The sequence below is a fragment of the Bombyx mandarina genome, chromosome 22 (assembly GCF_030267445.1).
Source record: "Bombyx mandarina strain Sakado chromosome 22, ASM3026744v2".
NCBI classification, from domain to species: Eukaryota; Metazoa; Arthropoda; class Insecta; order Lepidoptera; family Bombycidae; genus Bombyx; species Bombyx mandarina.
Window position 1 is genome coordinate 14,463,562 of NC_143228.1, and position 22,752 is coordinate 14,486,313.

The 22,752-nt window shown below is 38.0% G+C and overlaps 2 protein-coding genes across 2 annotated transcripts in view; one reads left to right on the forward strand and one right to left on the reverse strand.

Moving 5' to 3' along the window:
- Positions 1 to 3,006: 3,006 nt before the first annotated feature.
- On the reverse strand, positions 3,007 to 21,894 carry LOC114240101 (very long chain fatty acid elongase 4). The gene is made up of 5 exons (XM_089736644.1): positions 21,450 to 21,894; positions 6,439 to 6,629; positions 5,593 to 5,661; positions 4,341 to 4,640; positions 3,007 to 3,234 (listed from the first exon to the last, which is right to left on the reverse strand). Exons 2-5 carry the CDS (start codon positions 6,526 to 6,528, stop codon positions 3,010 to 3,012), a joined length of 684 nt encoding a protein of 227 aa, XP_089592770.1. The 5' UTR covers positions 6,529 to 6,629; positions 21,450 to 21,894; the 3' UTR covers positions 3,007 to 3,009.
- LOC114240115 (very long chain fatty acid elongase 7) overlaps positions 13,857 to 22,752 on the forward strand; it is a 110,542-nt gene continuing 101,646 nt past the window's right edge. Inside the window, exon 1 of the mRNA XM_089736643.1 lies at positions 13,857 to 13,995. The gene's annotated coding sequence lies outside the window, so the exon portion shown is untranslated. The remainder of the gene's footprint in view (positions 13,996 to 22,752) is intronic.

Genomic DNA, 22,752 nt, shown 5'->3' on the forward strand with positions numbered 1-22,752 from the left:
TAAATAGACTGCTTTAACAAAAACCGACTTCAAATAGAAAAAAAAAGATATTCCAAAACAAATTAATATACACTAAAAACAATAATCATTGAAATCGTTGGGCGTGATATTGAGTTATTGGGTTATTCATATATTTGTCGCGCACGTACTTAATGCAAATTCAATACTTATATGGTTTTCTCATGGATACCATTATCAGAACTGGACTAAGTTGAAATGGGACCACTCAGCTTTCTAATACAAAAAGAAACATCAAAATCGATTCACCCAGTCAAAGGTTGTGAGGTAACAAACTTTAAAAAAAACATACAGTCGAATTGAGAGCCTCCTCCTTTTTTGAAGTCAGTTAAAAAGTGAAAATAAGTGCGTTGAATTCACGATCCAGAACCTGTTTTATAATAATTAGATTAGAAGTTTAAATGCGTTAAATTTTTAATTGATAAATTTTATGAAATATATATGCTTAAAAACTAAAAAAATACACTTAAATAATAAATTAAACTAATAACTCATTTATTTCACCTTTTTATCGTGATCTGGTCAGAATGTTAGAGCGTAGCTGTAAAATTATTATGTCGTCATCGATACATGATACCTTTGCAAAATTTCAAGTTACTTGGATCTTGTATTGTTGAAAATGAGATTTCAATTATATCGTTACGTTTAAATAAACACATACAAACCAAAGTAATAAGAGTATATCAAAAATGTGAATTTATTTGAACTAGAGGTACCGCAGTAGTGGAAATTCGACTATAATTAATTGGAATTGTAAGTTTGTACACTATTATGATTGTATTTTATACTTCTATAATCACAAATTTCGCCAAGACTACACTATAAAAAATATTATCAAAAACAAACCATATTCTATTCTCAATTTGACAGCAGATGTCAAGAACAAAAGTTTGACAATAAATACCTAGTCAGGTAATAAGTATTGTCACACAGTAAAAACTTTTCTTTTAGAATGCTGGCCACAAAGAAGTTTATTGAATTCGAATTTCGAATTGTTCATGAAAATAAAAATGTATACTTTTAGAATTTTACTCATTTTTAAATATGGAGTGGACGCTTAAAGAAGACCGTGTTGCAGTTATTGCGTTGCATCGTTGCGGTTACGCGCCAATTCAAATTTTTAACATACTGAAAAATTTGAATATAACTAAAAGATTCGTTTATCGTACCATCAAACGATACAATGAAGACTCTAGTGTAGATGACAGGTCAAGAAGTGGTCGCCCTCGGTCTGTTAGGACTCCAGCAGTGATAAAAGCTGTGAAGGCGCGAATTCAAAGAAATCCCAAACGTAAGCAGAAACTGTTGGCCCTTCAGATGGGGTTAAGCAGAACCACGGTGAAAAGGGTGTTAAATGAAGACTTAGGGCTTCGGGCATATCGAAGAAAAACAAGACATCGTTTGAATGCTCGTCTGATGGACCTGAGACTGAAGAGATGCCGCGCTTTGTTGAAGCGGTACGCGGGAAAAAAAAATCGGGAAATTCTTTTTTCGGATGAAAAATTTTTTACCGTAGAAGAGAGCTACAACAAACAAAATAATAAGGTGTACGCACACAGTAGTGAAGAAGCGAGCAGCCGTATTCCGCGTGTCCAACGAGGTCATTTTCCATCCTCGCTCATGGTATGGTTGGGAGTTTCTTATTGGGGCTTAATAGAGGTACATTTTTGTGAGAAAGGTGTAAAAACGAATGCAGTTGTGTATCAAAATACAGTCCTGACGAACCTTGTGGAACCTGTTTTGTCATACCATGTTCAATAACAGACACTGGGTATTCCAACAAGATTCGGCGCCAGCTCATAGAGCGAAGAGCACACAAGACTGGCTGGCGGCGCGTGAAATCGACTTCATCCGGCACGAAGACTGGCCCTCCTCCAGTCCAGATTTGAATCCGTTAGATTACAAGATATGGCAACACTTGGAGGAAAAGGCGTGTTCAAAGCCTCATCCCAATTTGGAGTCACTCAAGACATTCTTGATTAAGGCAGCCGCCGTTATTGACATGGACCTTGTTCGTGCTGCGATAGACGACTGGCCGCGCAGATTGAAGGCCTGTAATCAAAATCACGGAGGTCATTTTGAATAAACTTTAGTGTCATAAGAATTTATGTTTTGTTAAGTTCATTTTGGTATATGAATGGTTACATAATGAATAAACTTGTTTCAATTATTTTACATTAAACATGTGACAGAATTTATGACCTGACTAGGTAGTGTGTCAAATAGTGTGCTAGGTATGTAGTGTGTGTAATGTTTTCTTTATTGATTTAATGTATCTTTTATGCATTATTTTAAAAAAATATTAGCATTGTGCACTTCTTCTCTATATTCTCTATAAGTGTGGAAAATTTCATACTCCTCCGTTCGCGCAATTTTCTTAAAAAGGGACCCAAAGTTTTTGCTTCACGTATTAATATATAGATTCCTCAACTTCTATTGCAAGCAATATTTTACAGTTTCTGTCATCGTAGAAAAGCTAAGCCCTGAACCGTTTTTTAGTTTAAATTATAACCATTCATATTTTAACTAAACAATAACTGAAATCGGTTCAAGTTTTATACGATACAAATATTAGAAACGACATACATAGGAACAAACTGGTGGTAGGAACTCTTCGGTCCGCACGGGTGGGTACCAGCACCCTGCCTGTTTCTGCCGTGAAGCAGTAATGCGTTTCGGTTTGAAGGGTGGGGCAGCCGTTGTAACTATACTTGACACCTTAGAACTTATATCTCAAGGTGGGTGGCGCATTTACGCTGTAGATGTCTATGGGCTCCAGTAACCACTCAACACCAGGTGGGCTGTGAGCTTGTCCACCCATCTTAGCAATAAAAAATTATAAATATAAATTTTTCAATTATAATTATTTAATTACGTAATTATAAATACGGCTCGCGAAAACCGAATAAAATAATAACATCATAAGATAAAAATAAAACTCTAGAAAAAAATAAAATAACAAGCATTATACCAGACTCATTTATTAAAAATTCAAAGTCCCTTTAGCAATCGCTCCTCGCCTAACTTATTTTCCACACTTAAATCTTTCGCTTTCCTCTCCTTTCTGACTCTGTAGCTCTGAACGTAGAATTTCATGAACAATAAGAAAAAGGAACAAATAAGTGACACGCAGAAGTAATGGAAAAACGTTGGTAGAGGACAAGGTGTCAACTTCTGCTGATAGTGCAGGTGGGAAGTAACTAAGACGAACTGCACCTGAAAATTTTAGTTTATTATTAAACTAGCTTTTGCCCGCGACTTCGTCCGCGTGGAATAGTTCACAAGTAATGCTTTATTTTAGAACAAATTTGGTTAGCATAAAACACGTCATACATTATTTAGCGAAATTTTAACCGTTTCCGCAGCGCACGCAGCGGGAGCTCTCAAAAGGGAAAAAAACCCGATTTTGAAACATTCTTTATTGGTGCTCCGCTTGTATTGGTCTTAGCGTGATGTTATATAACCTATAGCCTTCCTCGATAAATAGGCTATCTAACACTGAAAGAATTTTTCTGCTCTATTCTGTGATTTTGGCGATCCCTCAAATTTTACACCCATTACTCTCGACGGAGCACCTTTGCCGTACGTCAAGACTGTCGATACCTAGGGTCTGTTATCCAAAGCAACGGCGAACAGGAGCGTACTATGAATTGACACAGGATGGATGAATGGCGGCAGGTCACGGGCACCACATGTGACTCACACATTTCTCTTTCCCTAAAAGGGAAGATATAAAAAACCTTAATAAGGCCTGCCGTCTTGCATGAATCAGCTTGTTGGACCGCTAAAATGGCGGATGAAAGGCAGCAGAGATGCGAATGTTGCGATGGATGTGTGTAGCAACGAGAATGAATAGAATACGGAATTAATACGTTAGAGGAAGTCTGAAAGTGGCACCTGTGACAGAGAAGTTGAGAAGTGCGCGTTTGGGATGGAATGGACATGTGATGAGACCAAATGAAAATGAGGTTAGTAAGAAATTGTTAACTATAAATGTGGAATGATATAGAGGAAGAGGTAGACCTAAGAAGAAATGGATGGATTGTGTGAAAGACGATATGTATAAGAAGGGAGTGAGCGAAGAAATGGTCTATGATAGAGGAGTATGAAAAGAGAAAACATGTTGCGCCGATCCCAGGTGACTGGGAGAAGGGCAGGAGAATGATGAATGTTGGACGGTTTGATGTTTTTGACAATTAACTTGAAAATACTAGTTTTTTGAACCTCTAACCTTAACTGACTTAGGAATCCTGAGCCACTTTAGATTACCAATAAAAGTCTCCGAAGAATTAATATATCAGTTGCTGGATATACAAACTTACCAGTTGCACCTTAGTCAAATGTTTCTTCCACCAAACAAACTTAGCATACTTCGGGCCCAAAGACGATATCCCATAATAAGCATACATCAGCACATGAACGAAGCTATTCAACATGCCGACCACCACAAAGTGATCTGTGGGATGGTACATTAAATGGAGCCAGGTCCAAGTCACCATGGTGTTGTGGTGGTAAAGATGAAGGAAAGTGACTTGGTTGTCTTTCTTTCTTAGAACGAAGAATACTGTATCTAGTAGATCAAGGTGCTTTGCTATGAAATATGGATAGATTTCTTTGATAACCTGAAATAAACAAAATTGTGTTCTTGAGTTATCACTATGGTAATGAACAAGTGTTAAGCAAACTGCAGAATTATTTTCAAATCTCTTTTAAAGAGGGTCATAGTGCATAATACTACGAGGTTAGTTAGAGATTAGTTTTAGAGTTTGATGACACTCAAAACAAAATGTCTGGAAACGCATTATATATGAGTATGGCTCCAGTGCCGAGCGCTGCGCTACTAAAAGAAAGAAATACTTCAAACCATTAAACATAAGCCTTTTTTTTTTTTTTTTATGTATTAGTTACCGGAGCCCATAGACATCTACAACGTAAATTCCGCCACCCACCTTGAGATACGAGTTCTAAGGTCTTCTAGTTACAACGGCTGCCCCATCCTTCAAACCGAAACGCATTACAGCTTCGTGGTTGAAATAGGCGGGGTGGTGGTGCCTAACCTTACGGATTCGCAAGAGGTTCTATCACCAGACATCATCATGATCGGCCCGCAGAAGTCCACCACTAGACATAGGCCTCTCCCAAGGTACCATACGCCAAAATGACCGGTCTTGTATAGCCTGCATCCAGCGAATTCCCACGACCTTTAATTGGAAGACCAAGATAATCAATATGGCCTGAAGGCTTGCAAGATTGAAGTGGCAGCGGGCTAGGCAGCTTACCCAAGCGACGACCCCGCATCTGAAAACGGTGCGTGGATTGGTCTTCCACGAGGTGAACTGGCGACTTGCTAAGCCATTGGACCTGGATTACTGAACTCACTCCGCAAGTTCAATCGTTTCAAGAATTCTGTGACACCAGGATTATCTTTATAATAATAAATAAGATTGATTTTTGATCGTAAATAATACATTGAGATTGACGCTGCCTACTGTCAGATTGTAAAATGGACATAAAAGTTATTATACTACTCCAGCCAGCACACTTGGAAGGTAAGACTATGCGATTTGTACTAACCCCTTGTAAATCTTCACCTTTGGGACATCTTTTTGTGATCACACCGTAACTTAGAATATACCTGGAATACTGTAAAAATAGTAAAATTTACAACACTATCAAAATTGTCTTGGATGGGATCACTGGTATTATATTTAATTCTCTAAGTAGAAAGAAAGACTATCTGGTCATCAATAGTTGCCGGAAATAAAACATATACATATTATCTCGCCACCCTCTTAATAAATGAAGTTGAAGTCTCAAGCTGGAAGAAAAAGGCAGTAACTACAGTTTATAGACAGTTTCTATGTTTCTATACGTGGCTCCTGTTTGAAAAAATAGAGCAATCTGGCAATGCAACCCGCTATTTTTTATCTTAAGGAAATTACATTAAGTATTTCCTTTGTATTACATTTGATTTTTTTAAAGCCTTCGTATAAATTTTATAGGTAAAAATACCAGGTTAAAAAATAACATAACGGTTCTTATAACACACAGCTTGAAAGGTGTGAAGTGGTTTTTTTTTAAGCTCGTGTTCCTGTTCATTAAATAATTGCAATATCACCTTCATAGCGATATGAAAACGATGGAAATTCAATTGATCGTATAGTATAAAACAAAATATTTGTCTTCAAGAAATAAACATTAGAATTCGTGCAATTATCGCAAGTCATCTTTCTTGTTAATTGAGAATTAAAAGAGGCTATAAATAACATCAAAATGCCCATAACGATTGTCTCACTTTTCAAATAGGAACAAATTAATTTTTCGCTGCAGAAATAAACAGAAACAGAATATTGTACTCATTAAATCACAGGGCTAGTAATATGAATATATCGTTAAATCTGCAAACTGAAATACACTCACAATAAAAACCAAATAAGCAGAAAAAGCGACTTGAAAACAGTTGTAAAACAAAAGCAAGCTCTTCAGTTTGTAAGGTTCGCGTTGCTTCATGAACGACGGTAGTATTTTTATGACTAAAGCCAAGTAGACAGACAGGACTATGGCCAGGCCAAATATGGTCTCTGATAATGACCATGTTTGGATAACGCGATCTGAAAAAGAAAATTTGAACTATAATAGTGTTAATTACGTTGTAAATGTCTATGGGCTCCACCACTTAACACCAGGTGGACTGTGAGCTCGTGCACCCATCTAAGCAATAAAAAATAAAAACTGATACCTATTACAAAAAAGAGTCGACAATTCAAGTTAAGTTTCATCATAACGAAGTAACGGTAATAAAAAAATGCAAACTGATGATATTAACTTCAACTTACTCCCATTTTGATAGTTCACAAGATCTTCCAATATCACTTCATAGCCCATAGCTATTTCAAGCCCAAACCACGAGTCTAAGCTTCTCCAATTCACAATATCAACTGATCGATGCTAAGTCAGGATAGCTTAGGTTTAATTGAATAGAAAATGAATTGGGGCATACGAAAATAGTTGATTGAGGATTGTATTCAAATGTAACCTAAATTTATTTGCTGTCATTGCCCGGAATACGGGGATATAACGTTATTTGTGTTTTAGTAACATAAGTTAACCGTTCATTACTCATAGATACAGCCCACTGAGTTTCTCGCCTGATCTTCTGGGTCGCGATTCGGATCCGGTGGTAGATTCTGCGAAGCACTGCTCTTGCTAGGGCTAGTGTTAGCATATTCTTTCAGGTATTTTTTTTATAACTTAGGTGCGTGGACGAACTCACAGCCCACCTGGTTTTTAAGTGGTTACTGGAGCCCATAGACATCTACAACGTAAATGCGCCACTCACCTTGAGATATGAGTTCTAAGGTCTCAGTATAGTTACAACAGCTGCGCCTCCCTTCAAACCGAAACGCTTCACGGCAGAAATAGGCAGGGTGGTGGTACCTACGTATGCGGACTCACAAGAGGTCCTACCACCAGTTTGAGCCCGTGAGCTCACTTACCCGTCCGGGCTGGATTCGTTCCTTAAGCTACAAGCGAATAAGTAGGTTAAAATAAAACGGTTCCTCAAATAATAAGTAATAATCGTCAATCCAAGAATTACAATCGCCTGCGCACGGAAAGAGACCTGCAAGACACCCGCCGCTGACTGAAGACACAATCGATAGACTCATTGTTGCAACCGTCAGCAAAGGGTGATTTTAATCAATTATTGATTTTACTGCCATTTTATCACATCTTATAAACATCTGATTAAATCGATTAGTCCACTTCCAGTAGACAAAACGTTCTTTCATAATGAAATATGAATGAAATCTTACCAAGACAAATGAACCAGTCTCACCTATAGTAAGTTTTAGTAGCGAGAATTTTAATTCTCGACCGAATGGTTAAGTTGCTCTGTGCCATATAGATAGATAGATATTCAAATCCTGGCCTTCAATTCAAGTAAATACGTTCATAATAAAATGAAAATTGGCTACATTTATGTATTTGCGTGATATACATACCCGGTCCTGCGGACCGAATGGTAAACAGTCGAGGTCGCCCAAAACACGTCATCTCGGATCCTTCCGATCCACTAACAGTACCCCAAGTACCGGTCATCATTCTCGTCGAACTCGTCGCTTGCGACAAAGGGCTCGGCGAGTAAATTAGCCCACAGACACAGCCCACTGAGTTCTCGCCGGATCTTCTAAAACGGTTTGATAAATATAGCCTTGATTAACGGGACTGTTAGCAGAGTGATATTTTTAGGGATAAGTTCCGTTCAAGAATATCAATAATGGATGGATGAGCAAAAGCCCTCCCACGCGGTGGACCAGCGGGAACCTTGGCGGAGGCCTATGTCCAGAAATGGAAGTCCGCGGGCCGATCATGATGATGCTAATCTTGAATAGTTTGAAGTATTGTTTGATATGGTATCGTATTCTTTAGTAGGCCAACACCCCTCACTGGGGCCATACTCTAAAGTACTTTGTAGAATAGCGCTCATGCACAATGCGTTTCCAGATATTTTGTTCTGCGTGTCACCAAACTCTAGAACTAATCTCTAACTAAGCTTGTAGTATTAAGCGCCATGACGTGTCCCACTTTAAAATAGATTTGAAAATGTCCATGTATGTATATAGCGTCCCTGTGCAATTATTACCCTAGGGCTAAATGTAGGTAATAGATTCATTGAAGGGGCTCAGGCTGGCGCCCCCTATCACCGCTGCTCCCATAATAGTAGGTAATAGGCATTTGTCTTGTTGTTTCGAAATGCCATTAATAAATATTCTTTACTTAATTACTCCTTCAAGAATAATGTTTTATTCGCTGAATGTTATTGCTAATATTTTTCAAACAGGCTCCGAATCGATGTCAATTTTTTTTTTAATATATCGATTTTTGAAACACTGATTGTGGAATTACATAAACTGATAACAATTTCTCATGTGTTCCGAAAATTGATTATCTTACTAAAGTATTTAAATTTTGGTATTTGCTACACTATTTTGTAAAAGGAATCAACATTCAGAACCTTCTGTGTTCATTCGCGAAGCAGCTACTCTTGAGTTGTTAGGCTTTCTTCGGAGACGCTCGGGCAGTTATTAGCAAATCCCACCCCTCCTGACTGAGCCTTGCTCGCCCACCTGTCCTGGTGAAACTGGAAAGGCCTCCGGGCCCCCAGTAATAATTCAATCATAAAAAAACCTGTAATTACCGCCAACAACGGTATGACTGAAGTTATTTTAGCGCTTTAATCTATGTGGTCATTGGAACTTTAATGATATAATGAATATTCAGCCCCTTCAAAAAAAACGAAAGAATTGCTGCTCGAAATAAATAGGCCACCTCTGGTAACCAGTTGACACCTGTGTGCTTAGTGCGAGTTTTTTAACATTCTCGATAGCGTAAAAGTTAACCCAATTTTGTATGCAGTTGAAACAGCGCCCCTAGCGGCAAACGTTTTTTTTTATTGCCCTTGTAGGCAGACGAGCGCACGGCCCACCTGATGGTGAGTGGTTACCCTCGCCCGTGGACTTCAGCAATGCCAGCGGCAGAGCCAAGCCGCTGCCTACCGCTTAATACTCTCCACAAGCCTCGTTTGAAGAAGGACATGTCATAGCGCTCGGGAAACACCGTAGGCAAACGATCCCATTTCATACAAATATGGGCTAACTTTTACGCTATCGAGAACGTTAAAAAACTCGCACTAAGCACACAGATAGACTCAGCTTGATCCATTCATTCTGAAAAATAAAATAAAAATCACGGATGTGTCTTAACAAGGTCATTGCCATCATTTACGACCCGCAAACTGTGAAACTCGAACCGCGCCCGAAATTACGGAGTAAATTTTGTATTAGCCAATTTTCGAACCTTGAAATTATTGCTAATAACTCTCCTTAGTTTTATATATCGCGAAATCCTGTTACTTTTTAGCTGCTTCTTGTTTTGCTGAATTACAACAAAATAATTATATATAGGGTGTTTTTTTATATATTTTTTACCGCCACCCCGCCTATTTCTGCCGTGAAGAAGTAATGCGTTTCAGTTTGAAGGGTGGGGCAGCCGCTGTAACTATACTGAGACCTTAGAACTTATATCTCAAGGTGGGTGGCGCATTTACGTTGTAGATGTCTATGGGTTTCAGTAACCACTTAACACCATGTGGGCTGTGAGCTCGTCCACCCAACTAAGCAATAAAAAAATATATATATATATATTTACTTTTTTATTACTTCACTGAGTGAATTAGCTCATAACCCACCTAGTGTTAAGTATTCACCGAAGTCCGGAAAATATGAATGGCGCCACCCACATTGAGCTATGAGGCCGAAGTCTCAACTGAACTGCATTACAGTTATTACGCCCTTTTATTCGGAATGCATTATTGCTGCGCGCTCTCTACGATTTGCAAGAGAAATAAATTGTCCCTTCATGACACTACGAAACTTGCATACCTTCTGTCATGACCTATGCAAGTGTAGTGTTCGCTCATGCAGCCCGTACACACATTAACTCTCTCCAAGTCATCAAATTCCGTTTCTAGAGGATAGCCGTCGGAGCACCTTGTTATGTGAAGAATGTTGATCTTTATGACTGCCCAAAATTAGTTTCTATTAGTAAGTATTTTAAGGATTACAGGACTTATGAAAACGAAGAGCTCAACTTGCCAATAAATACAGTCCACTGAATTTCTCAGTGGGTCGCGATTTCGATCTGATGGTAGATTCAGCGAAGAACTGCTCTTGCTAGGCTCAGTGTCGGTAATGTCTCTCAGGATAAGCCCTTGAGCTCACCTACGCTCCGTAAGTAGTTGGATAGCCCCATAGGTTACCAACGATAGGAAAATAGGCAAAATAAATAATAGTTAAAAAAAACTAAAAAACACGCTTTATATAAAATTCAACTAAAAAATTGAAAATAAATCTTAATAAATTTAAATTGAAAATAGTGTAAAAAAATTTTTTTTTTAATGTAAAAAAAGCGTGGGTTGCTTTTTAAGATATTATTGAAATAATAATTCTTCTTCTACTCATATCGGTCAGAAAAATATTTATAACTAATAACACCATAAATCTACAAAGTTTAAATGGAATCTGGCCGTTTAAAGTGTGTCAAAACTCAAAAGGAGTCGCGCGTCTAAAGGAGTCCGTTACAAACATACAAACTATTACAAACATACATACAAGTGGAGCTAATATAAAGCGTGTAAAAGAGCTACGCGGTCATCCGATCACATTATCAAAGACAATGTAGTATCGTAACTCTTAATACAGGAGCTATAATGAACTCGATAAAAAAAAATCTAGTATAAAATCTAAACAGTAATCCAGTGAATTTTTCGCAATAAGATGTGGACATTGTTACACATTATGGTTCATGAGGATTATGATTATGACACCATTGTTTATTGCAACCGTTACATTAGACACACAGTCGAGAATAATTTCAGTAGTTCTAACATTTTAATCAACGTCTAATTGTCCTGCGCTGCCTTATGATTATCTGAACTAACTTTCTGCTATGATGGGATCACTTGGTCATATCAAACAAATGAATTAGTATGCTATATACAATCTATCAACAAAAATAACGTTTTATACTATATAGTATTAAAATCCGAATACAATAATTAATTATTTTTCATGATAGTAATTTTTTATTCCAGGAAATATCACTAACATATGATTTTTAAAAAGCCTAAATAACAAGACGTCCGGTGCATGTGTATTATGTAGCGATGCATCGGTGTACGGATCCCGCCGGCAGGTACCAATTTTTCTTACGAAATACGTAATTATCGTTCACAATTTATTTCCCCGGTGAAGGAATAACATCGTGTAATAAAAATCAAACCCGCAAAATTATAATTTGCGTAATTACTGGAGGCAGGACGTCTTGTGAGTCCGCACGGGTAGGTACCACCACCCTGCCTGTTTCTGCCGTGAAGCAACAATGCGTTTCGGTTTGAAGGGAGACGCAGCCGTTGTACTGTTAATAATAATAATGTAATGTTAATGAATATATATACCTATATATATATATATATATATACACACACATATATATATATGTATATATATATATATATATATATATGTGTGTGTGTATATATAGAATAGCAGTGAAGTTACTGCGTTTCGAATAGACTACGTGCAATCGTTTTTGTGTCGTTTCAGACACGACTTTGTGAGAATGTAAGGTGAAATAGACATTTTTATTTCTAAAGTAATTCAGTGCTGTTGATTTATATTTAATTTACTCTAATATTTAATGTTTGTTACGCTTCCAAATTTTAACTACCTAACCGATCATTGTGACGTACGAATGAAATACGTACTTACCGCAGATTCACAAATGACTTCTACAGTGAAGTAGAACCTTCCAAAAATAATAACATACCTACAATAAAAATGGCAACTGCAAAAGATTTATAATTTTTGTGTAATTACTGGTGGTATGTGCGTATTACCAGCCCATACGGGTAGGTACCATCACACTTTTTTTTGGGGCAGCATCCCGAATCACCTACAGATTGTTCGTGACTAGGGGGCAAGTGGGTTATGTAGGACTTGATGGTCTGCAGATTTTGGGAGCAGACCGGCAGGCCCAAGGATATTTTTAAGACCCTACCGCACCAAAAGACTCCTTTTGTACTCTCTCACCCGCCCCCCGGCTCGGTAGCTACAGATGGGTGCTGAGAGCGATGAGCTCTCCCTTATCTCGTTTCGCCACCTTCTTCTACGAGATGGTGGACTCGCAGAAGTCCAGCATCGTCTTCTAGGACTCGTCGCTGCCGAGCATCGTAGCTACGATGTACGTAGTCCGGTCCTATTTGCGAGATAAGGACATGATGTTCCCCCAGCCACGTGGAGCAGTGTGCGAGCGAGTGCTCGGCCGTGTCCTCATCGCAAGTGACACTCTATCGTCGGTTCCCTCCGGGCGATGCGGTGCAGGTACTGGCGGGAACACCCATGGCCGGTTAGCACTTGCGTCAACCGGAAGGTGAGGCGCCCTCGGAGGTACCCTCACCCTGCCTATTTCCGCCGTGAAACGGTAATGCGTCCCACTTTGAAGGTTTGGGATAGTCGTTATACGCGACGCATATCTTGAGACGGGTGGCGGCATTAACATTATCTGTGTTCCGATGGTAATTTAACATTAAAATAAAAACATTAGTACGCACAAATAAAGTACGACAAATATTGAAAATAGAACAACTGAATTGAAGATATGTGCCTACATGTTGTCAGTTGGAACAATTTGCTAAAATTAAGCAGTACAAGCTTTATTTTCGATAAAGTCAATTAATTACGAGGTATTCCCAAGTAACCAGTAGCGAATAGACTAAGAAATTGATTAAGTATCTACAGTGAGCAAATATATCAGAACAAATCCCAGAGCTTCATTCAATCTTGTGTGCATCTTACTAGATAGGGTCGTCTTTTCCAGTATATATATTTAATTTAGAATCTTACTACGTTGGATGGGAAATAAGCATAATAGTCATTTCCGTTAGTAGAAGAAATAGAAGAAATAAAGCTAAAAATCTAGAATCTGTTTTGTATCTTATAGTGGTATTACAATTAAGATAACACCTGACTTGTATTTTTTAAAAAGAATAAGAAGGTATTCTATACGGTGAACGTGACTGTATTTATGGTAATAAAACGCTAAGCATGTGCGTAGTTTTAAATGCTAATGTGATTGTACATCAAGAAAAATGCTTAACGGATGCAGCTAAATTCCGTATTCAACCAACAGATGGCGTTACACCGTCTTCCCGAAATTTCTATGGCAACTCGGGCTGATATATTTAAAAAAAACCAGCAGTTCCCTTTCCGATTTACAATCACTTTAAAATATTAAGACATCGTTAAACAGGAGTTGTGAAATAGCCTGCCGGCTCGGCGTGGAATCGGCGCGCAGTTGTGAACGAACCGTTGCGACTTGTGCCCCTCCCGTGCTGAGCAACCTTCGAACGGCCTTGAGGTAAGTGGCGCCATCTAGCCATGACCCCCAATTTCAGTTTGAGAAATGTCGGTTTTACGTAAAATTAGATTTTTATGTCAATGTTGGTAATTTTTTTTCTTTTTTAATTCCACTTTTTAGCAATATGGAAAATAAGTTTAAATCTTTTCGGAAAATGGAGAATCTCTTTCGTACGCGATGGTCTACTTATTTTTTAACAATACCTAAGTTTTTTTCCTAAGACCAATGGTTTGAGGCACATTACTAAATTAATTGAATAAATAAATTTTAAATTTTTCAACTTCCAATAAATCTGATAATAATTATTCTTGTTTCGATTGCAACAACGTTTTGAGTTTACGAAAGATTGGATAAGGCTCATTTCGAAAATTTAAATAACAGACCAGTGTTTCAACTTTTTTGAATTTAATATAATAATAATAATAAGCCTTTATTGCTTTTTACTTACTAATTACTAACTTAATACATTACTTAATAATAAATTAAATTTAAGTGCAACTTATAATCAATTATTCCGTTCGGCGTTCGGTGTGGTTTTAAAAAACAGCTTGTCTCTCGACAAAGGCCTCCTCTAAAGATTGCTAATATTCTCGATTTTTGGCCATTCGACTCCAATGCGGGCCGGCTACACTCTTTATTTCATCTTCCCAACGTTTTGGCTGTCTTCCTTTTTTTCTACAGCCATCCCGTGGGTACCACTCTGTAATTTAATACCTATATTTAAATAAATAAATAGTCGTATATAAGTCACACACGGTGATCTATGTGCTTAGTGCGAGCTGATTAACGTTCTCGTTAGCGTAAAAGTTAACTCAAATTTGTGTGGCGTCAGTACGTTTGCCTACGTGTGCCGCTAGAGGCGCTGTTTTTTTATTTATTTTTTATTGCTTAGATGGGTGGACGAGCTCACAGCCCACCTGGTGTTACAGTGGTTACTGGAGCCCATAGACATCCACAACGTAAAAGCGCCACTCACCTTGAGATACAAGTTCTAAGGTCTCAAGTAACAAAGGCTGCCCCACCCTTCAAACCGAAACGCATTACTGCTTCACGGCAGAAATAGGCAGGGTGGTGGTACCTACCCGCGCGGACTCACAAGAGGTCCTACCACCAGTAATTACGCAAATTATAATTTTGCGGGTTTCATTTTTATTACACGATGTTATTCCTTCACTGTGGAAGTCAATCGTGAACATTTGTTGAGTACGTATTTCATTAGAAAAATTGGTACCGCTTCAACACGAATGCACCGGACGTCTTATCCGTTAGGCCACGACGACTACAATGTTCCAACTGCATATTATTTTTTTAATTTGAGTTAACTTTTACGCTATCGAGAACGTTAAAACACTCGCACTAAGCACATTAGTCCCAACCTACTCACTGTACTGGAACAAGAGACTTGTCCAAACATATGTTTAACTAAGCCTGTATAAATAAATTTAACATCCAAACACTAGCCAACAAAACTGTTCGTCACAGGATTCTTTGCCTGAAGTGGGAATCTAACCCACAACACCTGGCCCAGTAGGCTTAAGGACACTATTTACCACGCCACTAGGTTGTTTAAAACAAAAATAATTTAATAACAAAAAAAAAACATCAAATATAGATCCATAATGAATGAACAAACCATATGTGAAAGAAGAAACTATTTTCATCAATAAAATATGAGGGCACACCAATGAAAATATAGTATGAATATAATTTTGATAAATGTTTTTTTTTATACATCACTGTCGCCTAATAAATACCACTTTTGACTGGCGGTAGAACATAATGTAAGACGGAAGCTGCCGACAAAGATAGACAAACTTCGAAAATACCTACAACCAAAGGCACTGTGGGTCGAAATTTACAGATCTCTACTTTTGTTTAATATTTATAGCGTGTTTTTATATATCGCTAGCTGATACGAATGAGCTAAGTAAACATTCAAACAGGGTGACCACGATCTATCTTAGCGTAGGTAGCGGCATTTCCAATAGCTTCATACTGTAAAGCCCCTAAGTGTGTCCCCTAGATACGGACACCTCGTATGAGGATCAATCCCAGGCCGATAAAAAAAAATTATACTTAGTCTGGCCATAAATACTGATACAATAAAAAAATAAAAAAAAATCTATTGCAAATAACATTTATTACTTTTACAGTGTGTTAGTTTAATACATAAATATAAAACAATTTAAAGTATAAAAAGCTTATTCGAAGTAGTCTCCATTGGCTGCAATACAGTCCTTTAAACGTTGAAGCCAGTTATCAATAGAAGCACGCACTCTTTCCATGGGAAAAATTTTCACTGTCAATCGTACGGATTTTTTTAGGGACTCCAAATTATCATGGCGTTTAGAGCAAGCTGTACTCTCTAAAACTGACCATAAATCATAATCCAGCGGATTAAGATCGGGACTAGACGACGACCAGTCTTCAGCTCTGAGGAAGTCCGTTCGTTTCCAACCAAGACTGCGTGGACCGAGCTTTATGACCTGGCGCCGAGTCTTGCTGGACGGACCATTCTTAATTATTGAACATAGTGTTGTTAAGGGGCTTCATTACCTTCTCAAGAATGGTATCTTGATACACTTGTGCCGATGTTTTGATACCTTTTTCACAAAAGTATGACTCAGTCACTCCTTCATAACTAATACCCCACCAAACCATCACTGAAGTCGGATAGTGCCCACGTTGCACTCTGTCGACTAATTGGGAAGCTTCCTTAGAGCTTGAGCATAAATATGGCCATTTTGTTTGCTAAAATGTTGCTCACTTGTAAAAAATTTCTCATCCGCAAACAAAATTTTTCTATAACCTCCCTTTGCGTACCGCTTCAGTAGTTGTCAGATTTTAACACCCTATTCTCTTTTAAATTATCAGTTAAGAAATTACCAATACGTCTCTCATAGGCTGCAAGTTCTAAGTCATCTTTTAAAATACGCGAATGGTTCTAGGTGCTATCTTCATCTCCCGAGATAAAATCTTTTGCTTTCGGACAGGATTTCTTCGAATTATTTCCCTTACTGCTTTGACCCCCTTTTTCGTACGAACACTACGTGGACGGCCAGATCTTTTCTGTCACAAACAGAGGAGGTCTCATTACACCTATTAACAGCCCATTTACTAATACCAAGCGTATGGAGAGTTTTAAAAATTGCATTTGGCTCCATACCCACTTTGTGTAATGCAATCACAGCGATTCGGTTCTCTTTATCACCCCACTCCATTTTAATATCGCAAAATATTGTACAATGTATTGGCGCCAAAATGAGAAAACTCAATGAGCAATCATATAAAAATGATAAAAATGATAGCGACATTTACGTAGTAGTGTTTATGAGCTTCCAATATTTATGCAAAATTTAGTGACTCACCTGAAAATGAAAAGCGTCCTTTTTAAATGTTTTCTTAAGAAATACAAATATTTTATTTATGTCATGAAAGTATTACATATGCACCTGAACAAGTAGGTAGACAGAAGCTTAAAATTTTCTTGTTTTCTCACTTGTCAATTGCATATATTTTATATAAGTATCAAATTTTATTTTTGCTTTGTTTTCTACACGTTTCCTTTGAAAATTTACTATTTGATGACGAAAGCCTTCTGAAGTTTCAAAGTTATATAATACTAGCGACCCGCCCTCGCTTCGCTTCGGAAACATTAAAACACACATGAAACCAAAAAAAAAAAAAAAATTAAAAAAAAAATTGGCTATGTTCATCAGGGACAATGTCGGCTTCTAATGGAAAAAGAATTTTTCAAATCGGTCCAGTAGTTTCGGAGCCTATTCGAAACAAACAAACAAACAAATCTTTCCTCTTTATAATATTAGTATAGACTATGTGAACTGCGTTACTGAACAGAATTATATTGTAATATTATGTACATATTGTAACTCTATTGTATGCTAATATTTCAAATGGCTTTTTTTTTTCGTATTAGCTTCAATGAGCTTCGTCAATCGTATGCATGGTTAAAGGCTTATGAACCATTTCTTTTATTATTATTTTTTATTGCTTAGATACCCATAATACTTGAGACCTTAGAACTTATATCTCAAGGTGGGTGGCGCATTTACGTTGTGGATGTCTATGGGCTCCAGTAACCACTTAACATCATGTGGGCTGTGAACTCGTCTACTCATCTAAGCAATAAAAAATATATTTTAAAAAGTATCATCGTGCTCTGGTGTAAAGTTACCTCCCTGCTTTCTGAGTACTACAAAATGTCCTTCTTTGAAAACTGTTCTGGAAGGTATTCAGCGGTTGCCAGTGACTAGGCTGCAAACAAAATAAAAAGGATCTAACTATAATTCCGCAAATAGAAAAATTATGTGATCCCCTTTATGATGGAAATCTTTCGTGTGAAATGTACAGACTTAAAAAAATCGCACCTACCTGCAAGTTAGACTAGCCTAGACACAAATACGCCGGCCATCTTTTCCGTTCAACCTAGAACTCTTTAAGTTCTTAAATCATGCTAAACACAATTTCAATTTTTTTTTCAATTCACACATTGCAACCGGAAAATATGTATCAACAACATAATTACCCCCGAAACGTTACGAGTCAAAGTGACCCCAATTATATAAGAGATTAGATAGATATCCCTATTAATAGCTATTAAACTAACATTATAATATCTAGAGGTAGATTTAAAGTTAATTAATAGACTTAGGTCTTGATAATCGAATTTGTCTTCACTGACGCAAGGTTCAAAGTTCATTAAATACTTATTGTTTGGTTCGTGTCAGCAGTGAACAAACGCATCCATCGCTCATGCCAATAACATTGTGAAAATATTGTAACCAGGTTACCGTGAATGCCAATGTTTGATATAATAAGATATGTCAATCTAGTAAAAATCGCAAGCGTATTTGTGTTGCAAACAGTCTTTAATTTCCTTAAATATGTTTAAAAATTTACATTTATTTGTACTGATTTTTTTTTATTTTCATTACGCCCAATTCATATTGGCACGCGTAATGTCCAATGCATTCGCCTTTTTTTATTTTTATTTTATTGCCTAGATGGGTGGACGAGCTCACAGCCCTCCTGATGTTAAGTGGTTACTGGAGCCCATAGACATCCACAACGTAAATGCGGCACCCACCTTGAGATACAAGTTCTAAGGTCTCAAGTTTAGTTACAACGGCTGCCCCACCCTTCAAACCGAAACGCATTACTGCTTCACGGCAGAAATAGGCAGGGTGGTGGTACCCACCCGCGCGGACTCACAAGAGGTCCTACCACCAGTAATTACGCAAATTATAATTTTGCGGGTTTCATTTTTATTACACGATGTTATTCCTTCACCGTGGAAGTCAATCGTGAACATTTGTTTAGTACGTATTTCATTAGAAAAATTGGTACCCGCCTGAGATTCGAACACCGGTGCATCGCGCTCAACACGAAGGCACCGGACGTCTTATCCGTTAGGCCACGACGACTTCAAAACCAGACTTCGCTACCAGATAATCGCTGCAGAAAATAACGTTGTAGGTGAAGTGGTTTAAAAATTAAAGTCAAAATACATAGTTATCATTAGTCCAATTTTACTATAACAATTGTAAATTATACTCACGTTGTAATGTCTACAGCTCCTGTTACCGCTCAAGATCAGACTTTTTTTATTGGCTCAGATGTGTGCTAAAATGGAAATATCACTAAAATTCTGAGCTAAATATCACTAAAGCGCTAAATTAATGATGGAATGCATAAAAGGGTGTGATGCAGAGATGACTATCATAGACCTGCTAGATAGAACATGCTAATTCGACCCTACGTAGTAGGATAAGGGCAAGAAAGGGAAGACCAGATCCGCAATGTCAAGAGTGAAACAAACAAGGACCGCCTAACAGATCCGATCCACTGCGAACTCTTTTTTTTTATTGCCCCTGTAGGCAGACGCGCATACGGCCTACCTGATGGTGAGCGGTTACCGTCGCCCATGGACTTCAGCAATGCCAGAGACAGAGCCAAGCCGCTGCCTACCGAAACCAACCTAACTACCGAACTCGTTAGCCCATCTCACAAAGTAAAGGGCAATTCGAAGTGACATTGACATCATGACCATATCACATGACAAGGATTATTACAAACATAAATGGCACCAGTAATTATCACGTACACATAATAGTCTCAACACGTACAGTCATGAACTTGAGCTTGTGAGAGTAATTAGGCCATAAAAACCCGCTAATTATGAGACCGCTTAAAGATTATCTCGTCGACGTCTATGACAGATCCAAGTTCGATTCCTATTCGGGGTCAGTATCTTCAAATAAAAAGGGTGCGTGTACTTATGTACGCGCGTAAGAAGTTATACTTTATTTTTATTAAATTTATTACTTTTTTTTTAAATATTAAATAATTAATAATAGATATTTAACGTTAATAATTTAAAAAATGAATGCTAGAAACACTTTTTTTACGAGTGTACATGCGCGAAATTTCACCTGCGGCTATATTCAGACTCGCCAAGTTACGTCGGTCGTATTGTATTGAGCGATTTAGTGGGCAACTTCATTTCTGTTAATTTTGTGTCACGGTGCGCGTGCATCGTAAAATTTCACTCTTATCAATTTTTCATAACGCGCGTTAAGAAGTATAACAAATATTTGGTATTCGATGTCTGAGTGAGTTTCCAGTATTCGTAACGCAGTAACAAATGTTAACTTGTGAAAACAATAGTTCAACACTTCAAATTTGTCTGCTTTGGTGGGAGTTTATTAACTTGTCGATCGCGTGAAAGTTAACTCAAATTTGTATGGAGTTGGAATAGCGCCCCTAGCGGCAAATGAAGGGAGGCTCGAACACGATTTTTTTTATTGCTTAGATGGGTGGACGAACTCACAGCCTACCTGGTGCTAAGTGGTCACTGGAGCCCATAGACATCGACAACGTAAGTGCGCCACCCACATTGAGATATAAGTTCTAAAATCTCAAGTATAGTTACAACGGCTGCCCCACCCTTCAAACCGAAACGCATTACTGCTTCACGGCAGAAATAGGCAGGGCGGTGGTACCTACCCGCGCAGACTCACAAGAGGTCCTACCGCCAGTAAATCAATCGATCGAGAAGTTGAAGAACTTGCACTAAGCATCCTCCTCCTCCTCCTCGAGTCGTGCTCCTCATGTCTGAGGGTCGTGACCACCATCACCCATGAGCTTCAATCTTAGGATCTTTCTCCACTTTCCCCTGTCCACGGCGTCATGCAGAGCATGCACTAAGCATAGAGAACGCGTTACTGATAGTGGTACCCATTTACGCGGTTAGATAGTACAACATACTACAGGACGTATTGTAAAATCTACGAAAACCTTGAAAAAGAATTCATTATGTAAATTGCGTTATTACATTAACCTCATTTACAAAAACTAGACCGCACAACGAAATTTAAGAATTTTTCAAAAGAGTAATGTTAAAAAACTTATGTAATCTTTTGGACTTCACTTACCATTTTAATTGCTATATCTAGATATGTATGTGTATCTGACAGCTAATTTTCAACAATGTATTGTTACGCGCTGGGGTTCGGGATAAATAAAATTCTACCGAATTACAAGATAACACTGTATTCAACACTTAGAACACTTAAAACACTTCACTACACTTTTAAAATTCTCAATTCGCTTCTTCCGCTTCGCTTCACGTGATCCGTTCGCTGTTTCGCTTCGAGTAGTTCCGATTGCTGACTGACTGTGTGCCATCCTTGCAGCGCTTTTATAGTCGATACCACATCCCTAGAATTATCGAGAATATTCCACACATCTTTAGTATTGTGTTTCCGCTATCTGACAATAGATGGCGTTGTACTCCTCGAGTGTTCTAGGTGCTACTAGATCCTTAGATGTTCGTTCGACTATTCGGCGATAGATGGCGTTACTCTTACCGGCGTAACAGTATCATTCAAATATCAGTTGATCAAACTTTGTTTGAGTAGTTTTTTTATATTATTTTTTTTGTACCTTGTCGCTGGTAGTCTAAGGGACTATTCCAGCTACGCCCGGCTAGGTAGGTGAGCACACGGGCTCAACCGGAGGCAATTTGCTAATACTAACCCTAGCAAGAGCAGTGCTTCGCAGAATCTACCACCAGACGGATTTGAACATTGTGCAACTATTGTCAAATTTTCCACAAAAATATTTTTTCAGATTATAGAAAGATATTAGTTTGATTTGTAGATTTTGTAGTTCATTTGACGTGGATTCATCTTCACAGTAAGAGGGTCCCACGTGAGAGAATGTTGTTAGTTTTGATATATTTATTTACTTAGAAAAAAATCTTGAGCGTTCATCTCAACTATAAAATTCTGTGGCAATTTTTTTAACCGTCCAACCAAATAGGCCTCTTCTTAGTAGAGGAGACCAGTCTTAATTGTCTTTACTATAGGCGAACTCCGCAATGCCTTCCTCTCGATCCTCCCTCACTTTCCCACACGGAGACATCACACTGACGGGATGCAACCTAATTATCATATATCCCCTTGAGGTTACTAACAGTATGGGGAAAATAAATCAAAATAATAATTGCCTTAGCACTGCAACGGAACGTACTATATACTACTTTGGGGATATATACGACAAAGGGAAGATCTTCCACCGAGCGGATGATATTGCTCGGTAGACCGACGGTCCGAATGTTGTTGTTCGGAACTTGTATATATGCGCTTTATCTTGAAAATGTCGTAAGCGAGATTCAGGCATCTGTCAGTTATCTTGCGTTGTATGATGGCTACCCGCCACACTACTAAGATACTA

Excerpts from the sequence above, each read along its gene's own strand:
- LOC114240101 (XM_089736644.1), bottom strand. The coding sequence starts at position 6,528 with ATGAAGCAACGCGAACCTTACAAACTGAAGAGCTTGCTTTTGTTTTAC. Across the intron at positions 5,662-6,438 it reads CTGCTTATTTGGTTTTTATT|TATTCCAGGTATATTCTAAG; the intron begins GTGAGTGTATTT and ends CTATTTTTACAG. Across the intron at positions 4,641-5,592 it reads AAGGTGAAGATTTACAAGGG|GTTATCAAAGAAATCTATCC; the intron begins GTTAGTACAAAT and ends TGTTTATTTCAG.